The sequence below is a fragment of the Camelus dromedarius genome, chromosome 11 (genome assembly GCF_036321535.1).
Source record: "Camelus dromedarius isolate mCamDro1 chromosome 11, mCamDro1.pat, whole genome shotgun sequence".
NCBI lineage: Eukaryota > Metazoa > Chordata > Mammalia > Artiodactyla > Camelidae > Camelus > Camelus dromedarius.
Genome location: NC_087446.1, coordinates 21412604 through 21434191, shown reverse-complemented (window position 1 = coordinate 21434191; position 21588 = coordinate 21412604). Strand labels below are relative to the sequence as shown.

Here is a 21588-nt window from a genome sequence, read left to right as displayed (position 1 = left end):
TAATGAGAAGTGACAGATGCTGCCACACCCTAGATTGGCTCTGGTCTCTACAACCATGACTACCGTGCCCTGGTCCTGGGAGAAGGAAGCCGCTTAAAGAAACGACAAGCACGGAAGGCCAGAAAGCCTGAAGATGCCCAAGCCCGTTCCGGTCCCCAGCAGTGCGGGTCAACACACGCCTTCCTGTAGAGACCATTGTTTGTGGGAAGCCCAGGCAAGGAAGAGCGTACCTTCTTCCCACACCTGCCCAATCCCAGCCCTGCTTTCGCCGGGGGCACTGGGACCAGCGCGAGTCTCAACAGCCCGGGAGCGGCTTTGGGGGAGTCGTGAGTATCCGTGAGCGCGTGTGCGTGAGGAGGAGAGCAAAGACGTGATTACTTCAGAATTTATTTAAGGGCCGGTGGAAACCACTGCAGCAGCTTCCAGGGGAAGCCCTCCTTTCAGAGGAAGAGGAGGTGGCGGCTGCCAAGGAGGAGGAGGGGGTAGAGACGGAGGAGGAGGAGGAGCAGCAGTAGCAACAGCACGAGGCAAGTGAGGAGAGAAGATGCTATAGCATCCACACCGGCGCCCCGCAGGTTGGTTCTCCCGGCCAACTGATGCCAGCAAAGAGGCTTACAAAGAGGCTGGGAGCAGAAACTGGGTGGAGGGGGGTGGGGAGGGGTGACTGCTTGCCTTTCTGGGGAAGAAGCACCTCTTTTAAGTTAAACGAGACACCCCAGCTTGTAACTGGGCAGGGGGCCAGGAGGGGAGCTGTCCTGCTTCTCCCATCCCTGGGGACTCGCTTCTCTTTCGCTTTGCAACTCCAAGCGGTAGCCATAAACTCTGGAGGAGCTCCGGGTGGAGGACTGGTGGAGAAATCCCCTTCCAGATACTCCTCAAGCCTTTTCCTAAAGCTCACATTCGGGGGTACAGCCTCTGGTGGCCAGGACGCGGAGGGGGAGCAGCGCCGCTTGGTTAAGTTTCTACAAGTCAAATCCAGTCCCCACTTCCCAGCTCCCCGCCCCAGGTCTCCAGCTGCACGCGGGGAGCTGCGGCTGCTCCGGCAATCGGGCCGCTGCTGCTTTAAGAGCCGCCTCCCCCTCTCCTCCCTTTGACAATGGTCTGAACCGAGCTCTGCTTCCCAAAGCAAAATTTGTAATATGCCATTTTTCCGATGGACGCTTCTCCTTTTGGCTGCTAACGGGGCCGCGGGAAGATGCCGAGTTTCTGCCACGCCACCCAGCCGGGGCACGTTCCGGGAGGACGCCCGGGCAAGCGAGTGTCTAAGCTGCCTTTCTACTCCCGTTGCTAGGGAAATGGTCCAGGAGTGCCGGGTGTGAGCCTCCCCTCTCGTCAAGCCGGAGACTGCGGTTGTCATTGATCAATTGAAGAAGCAGAATCCGAAATTACAGACATTAGGTACAGAAACTGTATTTGAGTTACACGGTTTCCCATCCGATTTATTTTTTCCTACCCCCTCCCCCTTCCCCTGGCCCCACCCCGCCCCCAGGGAAGATGATATGCAAATTCCCTGTCAATTACTGTTTGTACCTTTTGCTTTCCACCCTCATCCTCTCCCTTCTCCTATTTCTCTACCTTCTCCCCACTTGGTTCTCTCCTACTGGGCAGGATGAAGAATTTTGGTGTGGAAATTATGAAGTCAACTTCTTCAGGGTGGTGGTGGGGGGGTGTGGCTGAGAGAGAACTGTCCAGCCCTGTGGGGTGAGCTGGCTCTTCGGCCATCTGTAAATGCACTGGGGTAAAGAAAGTGCAAAATGCTTCCATTAGAGGTGATAATAATACTTCCTGAGGACAGGGGACCTCAAAGAGTTAAATAGGAGGAGGAATATTCATGTAATGTAATCAGACAATGGCTAGAATTTCTTTCACCGAATTACTCCTTGTGGGTTAACTGAGGTGGAGATAGGTCGATTCTTAACACTAAATCTTTGCAGAAGAAACTAACTACAGAGAATAACTGCATCTTTGTCTCTAGCAGGATCCAAATCCTAATGATTTGTTTGAATAAAGTGATTCATTGACAGAAAAAAAAGCCTTTTATTACACTGTCATATGTGGATAGGTACTATTTGAACAGCACATATTGCTAAGAAACATATTGGATCTTGAAAGCCCTTGGGTAATGACTTCAGGGGACATTCAAAACTTTTATTTTGAAATCTGAGAGATTTAGAAGACAGTCAAGGTTATGTGTTAAGAATAAAGGAGTTGGTTTTCCTGGTATAAAATTCTCGAAGCTCAATTTAAGCACTGAGATAATTAAACCAACTAGGTTTATTATTTTTTTTTCTTTTCACAATAAACAATTGCTTTAACTAGGCCTTGAACCTTCAGTAATTTAATAAACAGGGCATTAACATCTAGAAGAGTATAACTCAAATCAATTAGCTTTGGGGAGAGGATGAGGAAAAGGAAATTATCAAAGCAAATTGTTAATGTATGCCTTTTCTAGTTTTTCAAGAATCATGTGATCTATGCAGTTTTTAATATTGAAAATGATTCTAAAGAGTAGTATACGAGAATGAACTAGACTTGAGATTGAATGACTACAGCCTTCTGGACTATGCAAGTTGCTTCAGATGTCATCCACTCTATAAGAGGGTGTTTAACTCTTACATTGAATACAGATTTTTAATTGCTTTTAATACCCAAAATGTGCATTTAAGAAAAAAGTTATACTATATTTTAAGAAATATACAACTATTTTGTAATTTATATTAGACGGAATCTCAGTCTTTAGCAAGAAACTAAGTTAGCTCTTTAAAGTGGCCTTATTTTTCACAGACAGATTTCTTTCCTTTTAATTTTGACGAAAAGATTTTAGATTTAACATTTGAGTTGACTGTGAGGAAAATGAAGCATATATTCATCTTATTTCCTAAGTAACTTTTGCATAGTTTGATTTTTTTCAATTGAATTTTAGAAGTTTGTAGTACCCGCTGGAATTAAACGTTTAGGCATGGAAGCAGTATGAATCATAAAGGTAAAACAGACTTTCTGCAAAGATGAATGTTGATAATTTTATGATACATACTTGAATTTGTAATAGCTGTTTATAATTTTACTTTGTGTTCTCAGTCAGGTATCCTATTGGAAGCTTACAATAGGCTTTTTTAAAAAAATGCCTGGATTATTATTCCTCTTTACAGAAGAGAAAATTGAAGTTTATAGATGTGAAGTGACTTGCCCTGGTTCACATGCCTTAGGAGTAGAATTGAATCAAGTTCTTCTGGTGTAGATTTAATAGACCTTCTAAATCCCTTAGCTGCTTCTCATCACAGCATCTTTCAACTAACTAAATCAAAAACCATTTTTTATACTGATCTAAGAGCCTAAAGTTTGGAAATGTCTAATGTCCCACAGTGATGACAAACGTTTGTTAGAATTAGGGTAGTATATTCAGAAGAAAACTGTAGCTTAGGTAATCAGTGCAGTTATATTTTTCCTTGGAATTTAAAGTTGTTGTAAGTAATTCAGAGTAGAGATGGGCTGATAGCTTTCTTTCAGGGAGGATGTGATTTAAAATATAGTTTTAAGAATGTTTAAGTGATCTTAAGTTTAAACCTTGTAAGTGTTTTGGCACAGACTGTCACAGTGCTACCATTTCCTCCCTCAGTATTTTGTTTTAACTTTAAATGTCAAGAAGAAACACATTGGCTCCTGATCATGATTTCTCAGAATGACACAGCTGTTCAGTGTGTGGATTTCATGCATGGCATGTGAACTAATTGCTTTAAATATTCAAATGTGTTGGAACATGTTTTTTTGTTTCTAGTTCTTTTTTAATTAATGCAAAGAAAATTTGTAGCAGTTAGAAAATAGTCTCTTTTTTTCCCCTTTTTTTGCGATATATCATTTGAATGAAATTCAAAATGAAAAAGATACAAAAAGTGTATTTTCATTCATTAAATGGTTAACATTAATAGCAAATGTATGAATGTGAGTGTGTGTGTTTAAATGCATGATATATATCTGCTCTGTGCTTTACTTTAGGGGGAATAAGAAATTGAACAAGTCAAGTTCTTGCCTTTGGGTAGCCCAGTGTTTTGAATGATGCTTTGATAATTCAAAGCATTATCTTGAATTGTCCTATAATTTACCTCCACATTATTATTATTATTATTATTATTATTATTATTATTATTATTATTATTATTATTATTATTATTATTATTTTTTGTATAGACTACCAGTCACAACATACCTTTCTTTGCCTTTTCAAAAGTTTCTCCTAGTTTTCAGTTGGCTCTGACCAAATAATTTACAGATAATTGAATTTTTCTCCTCAATAACCCAATTTATATGAAGAATCAGAAAAAAGTAATTAACTATTGAGCTGTTAAGTCTTGGCATTTGATTTGAAAATATCATGAGAAATATTTTCCCCAAGGACAGAAATATGCAGAAAGAAAAATGAATTGACCTTGCATTATAAAACCAAAGAATTCTTCAGGATCAACAACCCTGCCAAACCAGCCTTTCTCCACAACAGACTTCTGCAAAAGCAAGCCCTCTAATTAATAGCTGCTGGACTCAGTACAACAACTGAAATTGAGATGGGTTTGATTTTTTTTTAACATAAGATTGAAGAGAGAAAATGAGATAATTTCTGATTTTCAAAATGCCACACAATAAGTCACTGTTACACCTTTATGTCTGTGTTGTCTATTTTAAATAAATAAACAATTTAAAAATATTCTGAACAGTTCATTTATTTTATGACTGGTTGCTTCTGAATAGCAGCTAGGATGTGAAGTTACTACATTAGCTAATGTAATTTATGGCATCTGTTTTATGGAATATTTGAAAGAGTGTTAGTTTATATTGTTTGGATGGAAACCAGACAATACAGCACCCAGGAAACAAAGGAATATTAAGTGTAATTAGTAGGATAATAGCCTAAACAAATTTATGTATCTGAGTCTATTTCATAATGCTTACGTCTAAGTCAGTCAGGATCACTTACCTCTCTGCATAGACTACTGTAGGAATTCAGGAAGAAAGCATATGAAAATAATAAAATGGAAGTTGTAAAGTCTAGTAGCTTTAAGTTAGTATTAAATAATTTGTTGATAAAATTAAAAAGTAAAAGCTGACTATTTTATAAAATGAGCAATTATTTGTGGATTTTCTAAATGAAAGAATGAACATTAATTCATTCAATTATTTAAGTAATACAAACATCATTTACTTCCTACCTGTTAAATGCCAGACACTGCTTGCTGTTCAATATAATAACAAATAAGGGTAAGATGGAGGTATTAATTATAAGGTATTTGTATAGTTGCAGGGGAAGAAAGGTGTAATAAAGGTAGTAACATGTTACTATAAATTGAATTAGATTGGATAAATCATGAAAAAAAGAGTTTGAGAACTAGATGAAATCAAGATATATTTTGTAGGCAGGAGATCTGTATGTTGTCATAAAAAGAGAAAGCATGCTATTTGGAGGAAGTCAGTGAACCATATTTCATTGAGGTCAAATTTTTTAGCATGGTTGGAGTTGGGGCAGTGGGTAGAGGAGAGACAATTAGGCTGATGAACTACAAAGAGTCTGGTGAGTTGGGGGTCAGGTGGCAATATTGGAAACCTTTTCTTTACTAAGACTTCCCTCCCCTTTACTTTCTTTAAGCAATGATGTGTGAAGTGATGCCCACGATTAATGAGGACACCCCAATGAGCCAAAGGGGGTCCCAAAGCAGTGGCTCGGACTCAGACTCCCATTTTGAGCAACTGATGGTGAATATGCTAGATGAAAGGGATCGTCTTCTAGACACCCTTCGAGAGACCCAAGAAAGCCTCTCACTTGCCCAGCAAAGACTGCAGGATGTCATCTATGACAGAGATTCGCTCCAGAGACAGCTCAATTCAGCCCTGCCACAGGTATGCCTCCTGGGAGCATCTGTCCTTCCTATTGCAATTGAAAATGAGATAAGACCTAAATAAGCTTTGTTTAATTCCAATTCTTGCAACTGCTTTTCCCCTTAGCATACAGAATATGCAAATTTTGGTAAGAAAAATTTAAGAATAGATAACTAGTTCACATGAAACCTTGCCTCAAACAAAACTGTGGTATTTTGGTGGTGGGTGGTGTGAAGTGTGAGTTCCTATCTGGTCTTTCTCTTGAAAACTGTTTTTTGCTGGAGGTAGAAAACCACCTGTTGTTCAGCTTTTAATCATCAGAATGTGGGACTAAGTAGTTTTTTCTTTCTTACTTTTTAAATACTATCACGACATTTGGAAATACGTGTTTTAAATTTTCAGTTATGTGGTCTGTCTTTGGAAATGATTGTACTTTTGAAAGTCTGCTGGCCAATATTTTTTATTTGTCTTTCTTTAAAAATGCCTAACACCTTCTTAAAATTCTTGAACTTATTGATGTATTACCCTTTCTTCTGAAAAAAAAAATTCAGTTTCTTTTGTTTAAATATTTTGGAAATAGGAGAAAAGGCAAAAGTTTAGTTTTATTCTCATAAACTTAAATAGTAATAGTAATGTTGCATGTAGTAATATTATTATACAAAATAACTGATCTTTTTAATATATTTTTGTCAAGTATTTTATTTTATACAAAAATAGAACATTTTAAGGATTTTTAGCTAATTTATACACAGAGTTAATAATGAAAATCAATTCTCTTATTTAAGAATAGCATAACTATATTTATTTTGGGTATGAGCAAAAGAATAGAATATGAGTGAGATTTTGAATAATCACTTCCCAATAAACTATATTTTTCTTTTAAATACAAGTTTGATTGGCCCTCTACTTGAAAGACAGTAGAGCAAAAGTTGAACAGTTGACCTCTCTCCATGAAGTTACATCTTCTAGGAAATATCTTTTCATAAGTATTGAAAATACATACTCAAAGTGGATAAAATTCTAAACCCAGCTATACTATTGGCTTGCAGTGTGAGTGTGATGTTGAGATATTTGTGACTCTCAGATATTCTGAAAGGATTACCTAGAATGCTCTGTCACATCCCTGTTAGGTAATTCCGTAACTCTGTATAGATTACTCCTCTCCCAGTTCTTTTCATTTTCACTGTTTGTCTTGCGTTGAGATGCAATAATGCAATAGTAAAACTCTAGCCTATTGGTACACTGATTTGTTTAATCACAAAGAATGTTTTGATTCATTTCAGAAGAAGACTATCATATCGTCACCAAGATTATATTTTTTAAGTGAGACATTTCAGTCTTTGTTTTTCATAAGAATATTCATAGAATGAATACCGTCATGCTTACTCCCCTCCAAGATTATCTGAGTTGGTCAATGCTGTTGTTAAAGTGGAACCAATCCCACTACTCATTACCTTCTGTGACAGGCACAGAATAGGGCAATCATTTCTCTTTTTAGACAGAGTGTTTCATTAAGAAACCCAGGATCATAATTTTGTTGGGGGCAAGTTCAACACACTTTTATTATGTATTAACAGCAGTCATCTGAAGTTTATAATTGAATTACATAATGATTGTGTGTTCCCCATATTCTCCACACTCTTCTTGGAAGTTGACTCTCTTTTCCTAAGTGTACGACTTTACATGTATCCTGCCTACAGATATCTTTTTATATTTTATTCAAGTTTGATGCTGTCAATTTGGGATCCTAACACTATCAAAGTGATTCTAAGAATAATTTGAGTTTTTTTCTATTCATAAGAAAATGGGTGAGTAATTTATAAGTATGTTGTAAAAATAAAATACTAGAATAAGATATTGGGGGAAAAGGAGAAAACTGGAGATGTTTTCATACATAATTATATTGTGTAGGTAAATTTCTTCTTAAAGGTACAGAAATGAAACATTTTAATTCTTGCATTCAGTTACATTGAAAATATAGATTATAATACATATAAATTTTAAAATTTTAATTACACTGGTGCACAGCATCTTCCAAACACTTTGTGTTTTAGAGTTCAGAATTTTCTCGATTTTCTGTATGTGTGTAATCTGTTATTATAGAACACTCCTCCAGCCAGATTCTGTGCAGCACCCTATAATTATATATGTTCATATTTCTGAAGAGAATTCTATGAATATTCCTACTGCATGGAAAACATAAAGACTATATAAGTGGTCTCATGTTAATACAGGTCTGGTTTTGCCACCAATCAAGTTTGCAACATACTCACAAATGAAATGTCAGTTTTCAGAGTGTTTAAGTTTTGGAATTATAGATTATGGATTATGAGCCTATGTATTTAGAGATATAGTTTCATAACATAGCTCTTTCATAAATACTTTAACATTTTTCAATATTTATTTGTATTTTATTATTAGAAATATTTAATACCCCTAGGAATCCATAGGTTCTTAAAGACCTAGTGATGGTCTTGACACTTTTTTTTAAGCAAGTATTTAATAACCTAATCTGTAACTTTAGGGCTATAAGTTTTCTGCAAGTAAGAGAGGAATATTCTTCTTTCATTGGTATCTTTGAAACTTTTTAAATACTTCGTGAGCACTGTACCTGCACTGCTTGGTAGCACTGAATTTGACATTTACCTGGAAGTAGAAAATGACTCCCATAACTTAAGTCTTGAGGCAGAAGTAAAGCATGTAAAATTGAAAACTACAATAACATAAAATGAAATTTGTTTTTGCAAACATGGGGTAGAATTCAGACTAGAGTCAAACTTTATGACATAGCATGTTTTCAGTTGCCTACTACGCAATATTTTTTAGTTGTTGATGATTTAGTGCTTTGCTTTAGTCACTTTCTCTCCTATCAGTTTTTATGCACAAATGCAGCAGTGAATTTAACAATCCTAACCATATATTTTGTAGTCATATTTTTTATTTTTCCATTATGTGATTGAGTGTAACTATGCTTAAAAGAGTATTAATAATTCCACATCATTCCACATCTCTAGGCCTGGTGTTTCTCAGTTACACACTCAGTTTTCTACCTTTCTAATACACAGATCCATTTTAATATTTCACAGAATCTCAGGTTCAACATGCCTAAACTCAGTCCTCATCTGCCTCCCACTCCCTGCCTAAATCTGCTCTAACTCCTCCCTGAGACACCTGGGAGTCCTCACAGCTGAGGCTTCCTTCCTCATTTCTGAACTCACTCATCATTGGACCATACTGTTTTTACCTTTTAAATAAATCTCAAGTCTCTCTACTCTTTTCTGTTCTTTGGCACTGGGCTCTCACTGTCTTTTCTGTTCTCTGTCCTACCATTTCCACTTTTGTAAATGTGTCATGTTATATGCTTGAATAATGACACACTGTTTGCAGTGTCCTGACAAACTTCATGATATTCCATTCTTTTTCCTTCATGTATTTTCCTCTCTGCTCATATGTTCTTCCTCAGTGTCTCTGTCTTGTTCATTTCCAGTTCTCACCAAGACTTTATCTATTCTAGAAGGCCTTTTCTGAACCTCCAAGATATGTCCTCTGTGTTTCTTACCCTTATTATTTTCTCATTCTATTATCTGTTTACGTGCCTGTTTTCTACCCTTGACAATTAACTCCTTGAGAAGAGGAGCGTATCTTTATCATCTATAACCCTCTGGATCAGGAGAGTACCAGATTCATAGTGAGGGCTTTTAAAGTAAAACTAAATTAAATGTGTATACATCTTGATGTAGAAAGAGCAAAAAGCTTGATATAAGGAAGATGTAGTTTGTACTGTGTTTCTAACATACATTATCAGCTTGAGTCAGGTCTTCAGATTTCCATGCTACAAAAGTGGTTAATACTAATACCTCACAGGGTAGTATGTGATGATTAAAAAATAATATAAGTAAAAACTAACTGATTTATAAAGCATTAAATATGGAAATGCTTGCATTTCTTTTATCCAGGATGCCGAAAGATAAACTAATTTCTATATATTTTTGAACAATTTGCTAGGAATACTGATAAAATAGTCTTTAACATTTTGGAAAACAGAGCAAAAATTTACCAATTATTAATATACTTATTAAAAATATTTAAAGGAGAGATGAAAGGAGTGAAAGTTCCATTGCAAAAGGCTATTAGATTTAAAAGTTCAAAATTTCTTTTCAGCACCTTATTTAGCAATCGTTGAGGGTCTTCCGTGTATTTAAATGGTTATGTATGTTTGTATAGGAGATAGAAAAAGATGCAACATATTTTGGTTCCCAGAGAACTTAGGAAATAGAATTGCTGTGAAAAAATGTATAAATGGATCCAAATTAATATAGTACCAGAAGATTATAAAAGTACTGAAAGTATTTGCACCATAATATGACATGAGATTAACTTCAGAAAGTTTCATGTGGAAAGTGACATGAAAGAGAGATTTTTTAAGAAAAGGTTAGAAAGGTCTAGAGGGTATTCCATTTCAGGCATATAGTTGTGCAGACATGACCCTGCCATGGACATGTGAAGGGCTGGAATTCAGCCTATGCTCTGCTTTCCAGGCTAGGCTTGGGGTTCCTAATTCTCATAAAGGAGACAGATGAGCTAGCAGTGTCTCTGGTTTAAAAAGAAGACTAAATAGGAATTAAATAAGGAGCGTAACTAACATCTGTTTTTCTTGAAGGGCTGTAGGGTAGGAATGAAGTTTTGTATAATGACAGTGGAAGAATGTAGCCTGCTCATATGTGTGGTAAAAGCTAAGGATAGACGTTTACATACAGGATAATCAGTATAAATTTGAGTGAACTAGTAACATGATAAGGTAATAACAAAGGAATATTATTCTGCCATTTTAATTTAGGATGGAGTATATAATACTTATGTTTCAGCTATCTGTTGCTAAAATAATGCTATGTAACAAAGAACACAAAACCTCAGTGTCATGCAAAAAGATTGGTTTATGTAATTCTGCTGACCTGGATTGGTTGATCTTGGCTGGGCTCAGTATTTCATGGCAAAATTACAGGGAAGGATGAAGCATAGGTAATAACGTTAGTGCAACTGACATATCACAAATAGGTGCTAAAAATGTCATTTGGGTCATTATTATGTAGTAGAGCTTACTGTGGTAAGGTAAGAGTTCTGGTGAGGTGTGGGAATTTGAAATAGGATTGTGAACCTTGAAACTAAGAAAGACATGTAAATGTAAAGAATGTTAAGGAGAAAGTATGGACATAGCTAGATAATGAACTAAATGGGCAAGACTTTGGACTAGAGTTGGAAGATCTGAATTTGAATTGGAATTCTTCCACTTATTAACTGAATAATCATTGGTAAGTAACTTGACTTCTTTGAAGCTGTTTCCTTAATTGGAAGGAGAGAATAATATCTACCCTAGGAGTAGTTGAAAGGAAGAGTGTGTATGTGCTTCAGAAACCCTGAACATTAAAAAAAAGTCAGGTGGTATTTTTCAAAACTTGGTATGTGTCAGTATACACACTGATGAGGAATTAAGTTAAAAGAGGCTACCTGTGGAGAAGAGGAATACATTTATATTTTCATATTTAAAATGCAAAATATTTAAGTGAAACTTACAGAGAGTGACAGAAGTCCCTTTTATTCTGGAGACACTCTAGGTATCTTTTTGGCTTGCTACTTACTAGCTCAATAACCTTGGTCAAAGAAGTTATTTCAAATAATGACAGAACCTGCCTCATACAATTATTATGAGAAATAAGTAAGCTGGAACATGTCAAATGATCAATTCAGTGACTCACAGATAGTACATGCTCAATAAATTTTAAGTGCAGCTATTGGTGCTGTTATTATTACCATAGATATTATCATCATTATCCTCAGTCAACTTTAACTGCACTATTGAAAGCACTAAAAATCCTTACTCTCTGCAATCTTTATTAAATTTTGGAATCCTTTGATTTACTTTTTTTTAAAATCTTAACTGCACTCTCTTAAATGGTTTTCCCAAATTCTCCACTTCCTATACGGCCAATCTTACATGTCCCTTGATTCAGTCAAACAACACCCTTCCTGTTGTGCTGAGAAGAAAACATCTGGATTGATTACCTTCCTTTTCAATGAAACCTAATGCCACCACCCTTGTTTTCGCCCGTGTATCTGTGAGAGAAAGATGCTGAATCTTTTGCTACCTCTTACTATAGTTATTCTTTTCTTAATCTGTTTTTATTTCTTCCAGTTATTTTTCCCCTGACTAAATGAAATGGTATTCATCTGCAGCCTTCATTTCCCACTACTTATATTCCTTTATTTCTGTTTATTTGTACCTCTTTCTTTTTTTAACCCTTATGATCAGGCTTCTATCATTACCATTCTTCTAAAAATATACTCCTGTATGCCACCAATGGATACATATTTTGCAAAATTAGTGATTCTTTCATTCTTCATACCCTGTGGCATCTCTGTGCCAAGATACGTTATTAATTATCTCATCTTGAAATCCCCATGTACTTAACTCTTCATAACCATTCCCTTTCTAGGCTACAAGGTATGTTGTTCTTCAATTCTCATATTTTCACCCCATACACTTATAGTCATAGTCATATTTATGTACCTATGTTCTTCAATCTTAAGCATTGCCCTTCTTGTTTAAGACTAATGATGCTTCCCTCTAAGTCCTTGATCCCCTCCTTCTCATCTCCACCTTTGCTTATTTTTTTCTGTCTCCAATATCTTCAACTTTTCTCTCTCGTTACATGTTCAAGTCTATTCTTTAAAAGCACAATGATGACAAGTCTAATACCAATAAAAAAGTTCCTTGACCTGTGTCTCCACTTAGCTAATAATTTATGTTTTCTTTTCCTTTATTTCCTAACTTGTCTGTTCTCACTGTCTCAATTTCTTTGTTTTTGCTTCACTTTTTATGCAACTGAGTCTGGCTTTCCCTCTAATTCTCTGCTGCAAATTATGTCACCAGTAACCAACTGATGAATGCGGTAGGTTTGTTTTATTAAAATTCACTGCAAAATTTGATACTGTGATTTATTCCCTTCTCAAAAAACACCTCCCACAACAAAAAACAAAACAAAACATTTTACTCTCTTAACTTTTATGACACCACACTGTCTTCATTCTTAAGTCATTTTTTTACTGTTTTCTCCTATTTATTTTTCCTGTAGGCAATTCCTCATCTAGCTACTTTTTAAATGTTAAATGATAAATGCAAGATGAATGATAGTAATAGTTCACTCCCCTATTCCAGGCAATGTTTCCTGTAAGCATCCAGATATTAAAATGGGAGTCTGTCTTTCTGTTTGAAGGGAGGCTAAATAAGTGAGGTACAAGACTTTATTTGCAGGAGGTGCTAAGATATAATCAAACTAGTAAGTCCAGCATTAGTTCAAACTCCATTTTAAGACTCTACAAAGGTTGGTAAAGCTAGAAGAGAGAATTGTTTTGGAAAGCTGTTGGTCTGCTATGCATAATCTACCACTCTGTATATAAGGCATGGGGTGATTCCTGTTAAACTTAACCAAGTGAGAAGGGTTTCAGGGAAAACATTCAGAGAGCTTGATGTGTTTCCTCCAGAAGTTGAAGGATATAGAGGATAAAGTCTAAAAGCCACAGTTTTGGCTGGAGATGCCCCTGCCTCTGTGGTAGGCCAGAGCTGCATGTCAGGTAAGCTGCAGCTCCTCCAATATCAAGACAAAAGTTGGTGATCTTTTGAAGAGAACATGGGACCCTTAAAAGGGGAGCTTACTTAGGGTTATCTTTGTGTAAATCCACAGAGTAAGTAGACTGTTAGAAGCCCAGGTTTCCAAATGGTGAACGATGAGTGACAAATTGGGAGATGGATTCCAGAGAAGAGACTGAGAGCAAATCAAGTAAAAGTGGGGAGAAACCTACAGAGTGGTTCTTGGAGAAAGCCACAAACACACTCTAGCAGGAGGATCCTTGATTGTGTATTTGCCATTTAGAAAGCTGTGACCATGGATGACAACTGGGTCACCCACATACCACTGTGATCTTTCTCTCAAATTTCCGCTTCATAGGTCCTCATTCTACAAGGGTCAGAAACTGTTGCTTTGGGTGGGGGATGTCAGAGTTAAGAGAGGCTACCATGCCCTATTCCTCCAGTGCAGACTTACCACAAAGCCTGAAACAAGCCTGAACTGTGTGCAAGGAGGGGAAAGCTTTAGGTTGGATAGGAACTCACAGCTGGTATATTACGCAGTCCCATATTGAACTAGAACCATGAAATCGTTAGACTTTTTAATTTCAAAACAAAAGGACACATAGTTTATTTCCTAAGCATGAGCAGAAAAGCTAAGATACCTGTCTGATTTCATTTGGGTTAATTTCTTCACCTGAGGGAATCAGAGGAGATGTAATAATGCTAATTTCTGAATCCAGCTCATTCATTAAACTGGTTGGATATATTATCTCAGTTAACACTCAAAACATTCCAGTGAATTTGTTATCACTATTATTCCCACTTTACAGAAGATAAAACTGAGGCACAGAGAAGTTAAGTAATCTGTTCAACCAGGATTCCATTTATGGCTTACTTTTGTTTTACTCTGATCCATATCCTTTATCTCATTATGTTAATCTAGATTTAAAGAACTATTAAGCTTCTCTGGAAACCTTTTTTAGGAGACATGGGCCACTGAAAGAATTTCTCATGACTACTCCCAAGTTCTAATAAGCAAACAAAATTATTATTAATGAAAATGTGAAATGATTATTAGACTTAGTATAATTACACTGAACACAATTATTTAAGGATCCCAAATCCTCATATTTATGATACCATGAATTTGCCTTTTTATGTATGGAGTGTACTTTATAGTCCATTAAGTCCATTTAATAAGGAAGAGAGTATAGGTTCCATGGAAAAATATTTAACTAGAAATTATAGTACCTGGATATCAGTTTCAACTTTGCCAAACCCTGTGACAATAGAAAACCACTGAACTTCTTACACTTCTGTTAACTTACTTATAAAAGAGTGAATTCTATACCCTTAACATGTTATACACTTTTGCCAATTTCAAATGATTATAAAGGGCATACACCTTACCTTTATTAATTTAGTCAGAGCTATTTAATAAACAATTATTATTTATTCAAGAAATATTTTAGGGCCTACTCTGTGTTAGGTTCTGTGCTTACAGTAGAGTGTTGCTTCACATATATTATTTATCTTATATATGATATGATACAATATATGTTATATATCTTATCTCATATATTATATATGCATCATATATATATGTATATAATCTTAAGAACTTGGCCAAATATGGTTTTTAGGCATATGTTGTGGTAATAAGAAGGCAATGCCTACAATTCCATAAATATTACATTTATTTATAAATTCTTTGAAACTGACCATTATTTCTAGCTATTTCATTGTCTTTTATCCTCTACTGTGATGAATTGTCCATATTCCTAGAATAGCCCAGTTCCCTCTCTGGTGTTCCAGATCTCATCCCCTCTTGCTATTCCAGGACAAAACTTTTTTCCCTCTTTTTCTTATGTTACCAATATTTCCATCTCTAATGGATTATAACCAATACCATTAAATATTCTTATATTTCTCCCACTTAAAAAATCTATTAACAACCCTGTCCTACCAAGCTATCACCCATTTGTCTATCTTTCCCTTTGCAGCAAGAGTTAAATTTTTTTTCCTACACTTGTTCTAATTTCTCTCCCATCATTTCTCTTGAAGCCACACCACTCAGGCATTCACTACATCAATTTCATCTAGACTGTTCTTGCAAGCATTAATATTACCTCCGTATTGCTAAATCCAGTAATCAATTCTGTTTCCATTTTGTTTATCAGTGGACAGGATCTCCCCTGCTTCCTTGAAACACATTCTGCATTAGGCTCTAGGACAGCTCACTTGCCTCGTTTTCCTCCCACCTCATTGGTCACTCCTCAGTCTTTCTTGTTAGTTACTCCTTATCCTCCTGGCTCATTAATACTTGATTAGTTCTGGGCTCAATTCCTGTACCTTTTCTCTTTTAATCTCTACTGATATCACTGAGGATCTCTTCCATCTCCTGGCCTTTAAATACCATCTAAATGTTGATGACACTGGAATTTACATTTCTAATCCAGACATTTCCTCTGACTTTTAGACTGATACTATCAAATGTAGAAATTTAACGTATCCAAAACTGAGTCCATGATCTTCACTTAGTCTTCTGCATCTCAATTAAAAGCAATGTCAATCTTAGATTGGCTTAGGCCAAAACCTCAGTGTTTTATTTCTCTTATATTCTGTATTCAATATAGCAGTTAAGCCTCTTGTTCTGTCTTCAAAGTATATGTAGAATTGAACTACCATAATCACCTCTATAACTGCATCTTTTTTTTTCACTTTCCATTCCACCTTATTCTTTTATTTTTTTTAAATTGAAGTATAGTGAATTTACAATGTTGTGTCAAATCCTAGTATACAGCATAGTAGTCCAGTCATATATATACATATATATATTGGTTTTCATATGCTTTTTCATTATAAGTTTCTACAAGATATTGAAGATAGTTCCCTGTGCTATACAGTATAAACTTATTGTTTATCTATTTTATATACAGTAGTTAGTATCTGCAAATCTCGAACTTCCAATTTATCCCCTACAACTGCATCTTAAAAGATGGAGACCAGGATTTTCCTAACTGGTCTGCTTGCTCATATCCTTGCACCTTATCAGTCTATTGGGAAAAGAACAGCAAGAGAGATCTTGATTCTGACAAAAGGTAAGTCAGATTTTGTTCCACATCTGCTCAAATCTCTGAAATGCTTTCCATCTCAGTGTAAAAGCGCAGGTCTTTGGTTCAGAGGTCTAACATCTGCCCCTCCTCTTTACCTGTCTGATATCATCTTTTGCTGTTTTCTAGCTCACTAACTCTACTCCTGCCATCCTGATCTTATTGCTGTTCAAGATGTCAGATATTCACCTGCCTTAGAGACTTTGAACTGGCTCTTCCCTAGGCCTGGGAAAGTTGCTCCCCATAAAACTATGTGGCATGTTCGCTCAGCTCATTCAGGGCCTTACTCAGATATCACCTTCTCAGTGAGGCCATGCTTGATCACCTATTTATAAAGTTATAACAGCCCCTCCTTAATACTCCCAGGCCTTCTCTGCTTTCACTCCACAGCGCTTATAAACATCCAACACAGTGCGTATTTTATTTCTTTGTCTTGTTTATTATCTCTTTCTCCCTCCACTAGATTCTTTGCCCTGAAGCCAAGGGATTCTTTTTTAATGGTTCACAGCTGTAATTTCTGCCTACAACAGTATCTGGCATTTAGTTGTTCAAAAATACTAAATAATAAAATGAAAACAAAAATTATTCCTTTGCTTGTTGAACACATTCTCTATATTCTGTGCTTATTTGACAAGTTATATAGTCATAAACATACTAGACAGAATCTGTTAGATATCTTGATAAAATAAGAGAACATATACAATTTATAGTTTTATGGCTAAAGTGTTTATAATGCTAAAGTCATAAATATATGTGAGGCTGATGTTGATACTGCACTTCAAAGCCCCTTCTAGAATGAAGTAGGTTTTATGTCAAGATGTGGTGACATTTTGAATATTTTAAAAATCAGAGCAATGTAAGATCAGAATGTAAATGACTTACTTTGAAGATATGAATAAGAGATATTAATCCAAGTTTTTTGACTTCATATTCCATTTCTTTTCACAATTTTTATGTCCTTTTACTAAGGAGTTTATTTCTTAAATTAAGCCAGTTTTCAAAAAAGAAATGGAATAAAGAGCTTTGTGATATTATAATACCACTACCACTATTTAATATCTATATCTGACTTTCATTTTATGAAAAAACAAAAATAAAAATAGAACATTTTGGTTCATTTTTATTTTTGAAGCAGTTTATTATCATTATTTTTATTGCTTACTCTCACTCTCATTCTCTCAAAAAGAATTACATTAAGAGAAACACAGCTATTTGTATCCTCAAGATGAATTTCTAACCTGTTTGCCACTAAATTTTATAGTCTAATTTGGTATACTTAATATTAATTATTAATCATACATATGATTCATTTGTTTTTGCTAATCTTTGAAGAGAAATTCTAGATTAAGTAACAGAGATGTTAAAATTCACATTTTTTACTTTTCTTGGATATTTCTCTTCAGAGCCTTAAGGTTTAAAGCTAGGTAGCAACCAAAAAAATGTCTAGTTTGGGAAAACAGAGTTTAGAACTACCATTGTGGAATTCTTTTAAAACATGACTATCCACTCCTAGCTAACTATATTATATATCTTTGTATTGATCCCTGAAATGAAGTTTATAAAACAGTGACTCTGTATTGGCTTATGCTGCATGGCCCTTAGTAAGTCCTTAATATTTCTTGTCTGATCACTTAAGTCATAAAGATTATGCGATTTAATCTTAGTGAAGATTAGCAGGCCAAAGGTACGTAGGACCTGAATTTTAAATTACTCTCTGAATTGTAATTCAAATTTTATTTGTGACTCTAGTAATTTTTTTTTACATCAAAGTCCTCTAATTTCCTCCAAACATGACAGAATTTATTGAGTAAGATTCTGAATGATAGGTCATTTCTTTCTCCTTGAATTAGGACACATTTTCCCCCAAATGAAAATTTTAAATCTTTTTTTTTTTTTTGCCTCTCATGATGTCAGATCCTTTACACTAGAACTCAGAATGGGTGCTATGGAAATAAGGTATATCTCATCTCTCTTGGCTCCCATCCCTTCCTCTTACACTTCCTGGGAGGTAGTCAGGTTGTCTTCAAAAACAAATTATCTGGATTGACAAATATTCCTAGTGCATTTGGCAGAAGATGACTTCTGCTTTGAAGCTTTCTTTGCTTGCAACCTTGTTATGTTTGATGTTAATTAGAGGAAATTATTCAAAAATGGATGTCATTAGAATTTGACACTACATTGTTCTACAGTAAACTAATTTTTCTGGATTATTTTTACCTATGATCCTTCCTTTTTATGCCCACGTTTAGGGTAATCTGCTTTAATTAAGATATGTAAAACTTTGGCTCAAAATTTTATCTATTCTAGTGAGAGTTTAGAAAAGACATTTATCTTTTGGTGACTTACAACAGATTTTTAATTGACCAAGTTAAAAAAAATGCTGGTTATTAATTTTAAAGTTTTTTATGATGGTCTTACCTAGTGATCCATTTCTATAATAAAGGGGATCAATTAGTTCCAAATAATAGCAAGATTATTTTACCCTTGTTTATTTTGTATATGGGAAACATTATTTAACAATTCTTATTTAAAATGTCATTTAAAGCATTTTCTTGTCTGGTATATACTTTTCTTAGAATATGGTCCTATGAACTATATTCAAGCTGTACAAAATAATCCATGGCAATCCATTGCTAGAGTGAGAAGAAACTTATCTACTAGTATCTTTTTTAGTCTGAGAGACATGATCTCTAAAATCACATTTTTAAGTAACATTGTTAAGTAAATTTAATTTTTCTTCTAAAAATGTAACTTCATTTTCCAATTGCTAGTCTAAAGTTTTATGTTTGGTATAATCACAAGTTTTAATGACTCCCAATGTGATGATAGATTTTCTACTTCTCTTTATAATTCTAATAACTTTTGCATATGTTTTGAGACTATTAGTTGTATTAGACTGTATCACTGTTTTCTCTTCATGGCCAATTTAACATTATGTCATCATGAAGTATCCTAGCCCGGCATTGTCTTACAAATTCTACTGTGTCTGATTTTAATAGTATTATAACAGATTTATTTTTTGTCAGTGTTTGCACTGGGCACCTTTTTCTATCCTTTTACTTTCAGTATGTGTATCTGTGTCTTTACATGTATCACCATGTATCACCCACAAATAGCAAACAGTTTCTAGATTTTATTTTTAAAGCAGTCTATCAGTCTTTCTCATTTAATTATTTAGTCTCTTTATATTTACTGTGATTACTTGTACATTAGTAACTTAATCTACTATCTCACTAAGGGATTTCTCTTTTCCCTGCATTTTTATATTCCTATCGTTAACTAACATTTCATGTCTCCTTTTGAATTGATTGAATATTTTTTTTTAATCACTGAATTTTTCCCCTCTATTACTCTGGCAGTTTTACACCCTTTTGCCATTATTTTAACAGGTAATGTACAAATTGCAACGTCCATCCTCAGTGTACCAAAGTGTAATATTAATGTGTACTTTTCCTGCTTTATATTTCCATGTGTGTGATGTGCAGATATTATTTTGTAGTTGTCTACAGTTAATATTTCTTTAGGTTTATTAACATATTTACCATTTGTGTTACTAATCACTTCTGGATCTCAAATCTTTGTGTGAGATAATTTTTATTTTTCCTGAAGAAAAGCCTTCAATATTTCCTTCGTGTATGTCTTAAGATGACTGATTTCTCAGCTTAGGACTTTCTGAATATGCCTTTATTTCACTTCTATTCCCAAAGGATGTTTTCACTGGATATAGAATTTTAGGTTAGTGATTATTTTCTTTTGGGACTCTTAACATATAATTTTATTCTGACCATCATCGTTACTATTGAGAAGGCAGTTGCCAATTTACTTGTTGACTCTGAGGGTAAATGGTACTTTTTTGTTTGTTTTTCTTTTTAGCTGCTTTAAAGACTTATTTTTAGGAAGTTTTACTATCATATGCTTAAATGTATTTCTTATTATTTTTCTTTTTTCTTGTCCATAGGGACTTTTGACATTGTCAGTTAATGCCTTTTATTAGTTTGGGAAAATTTTTCTCATTTTTAAAAATATTGGCTACTGTCGCCTTCTGTTTTCCCTTTCATTCTGGAATTCTACTTCCCATATGCTTATTCTTCTCATTTTATATTCTATGCCTCTTGGCCCTTTTCTGCATTTTGTTCTCTTTGTCTCTCTATGATTCATTAGGAATCTTATTCGTAACTATCTCTTGGTTCACTAATTTTTTCTGTTGTATATAATTTACTGATGAGCCCATTTATTTGGTTCTTTATTTTGTTTACTGTCCTTTTCAATTCTACAATTTCCACTTGTTTCATTTTTTAATTTCCAATTTCCTGTGAAAATTTACAATCTTATCTTTTATCACCTTGATCACTGGAGGCCCAGTTATTTTGTCTTTTAGATAACTTCAATATCTATAACTCCTATGATCTATCACATCTCATGTGCATGGTTATTTTTGACTGTGTGGCAGTCATTTTATTTGTAAAATTGTTAGTGGAAGTCATTTTAGTTCTAGAGCTTTATTATTTTTCTCTAAAGGGAACATCTGTTTGTTTTGGCCAGGTGGCTGAGGAAAATTACAATCCTTAATCACCTCTATTCAAATAATTCCTGGAAAGATCCATCATCCAGGGATTGTTTCTTCTAGAGTACAGCTCTTCAGAGTCTCAACTACAAATGAGGAGGATTCACCAGGGCCAATCCATCTTGACAGGAATTGACTCCAATTCCTGTCCCTCTAACTCCATGAAGCTGCCAAGTGTGCTAAGCTAGCCCCTCTAAAATTAGGAAAAGAGAAAACTTAAATGTCTGAGGCGTAACTTTCCCCCAACCCTAAACTCCCAATCCTTCACTATCTTTTTTTTGTTATATTAGGTTATAAGTGAATCTAAAATTTAAAAATTAGGGAACATTTGTAGATCAATAAAGCTGGTCCAATTTGCACAGTCTGCCATAAGTCTATGAGCTTTAATGAGCTTGGTAAATGTAATTAATCAAAAAGACAGCTTA

The 21588-nt window shown here is 35.0% G+C and overlaps 1 protein-coding gene across 3 annotated transcripts in view; it reads left to right on the top strand.

Annotated features, from left to right (window-relative positions):
- The first annotated feature begins 458 nt into the window (after positions 1–458).
- PPFIA2 (PTPRF interacting protein alpha 2) overlaps positions 459–21588 on the top strand; it is a 389841-nt gene continuing 368711 nt past the window's right edge. For 2 of the 3 annotated variants that reach the window (XM_031463070.2, XM_031463072.2), the window contains exons 1-2: positions 1093–1398; positions 5633–5883. In XM_031463070.2, coding sequence (XP_031318930.1) covers positions 5635–5883 — 249 coding nt within the window. In that variant the 5' untranslated portion in view covers positions 1093–1398; positions 5633–5634. Of the gene's footprint in view, positions 576–1092; positions 1399–5632; positions 5884–21588 lie in introns of those variants that run through there. The other variant, XM_064491562.1, reaches the window with a different exon arrangement.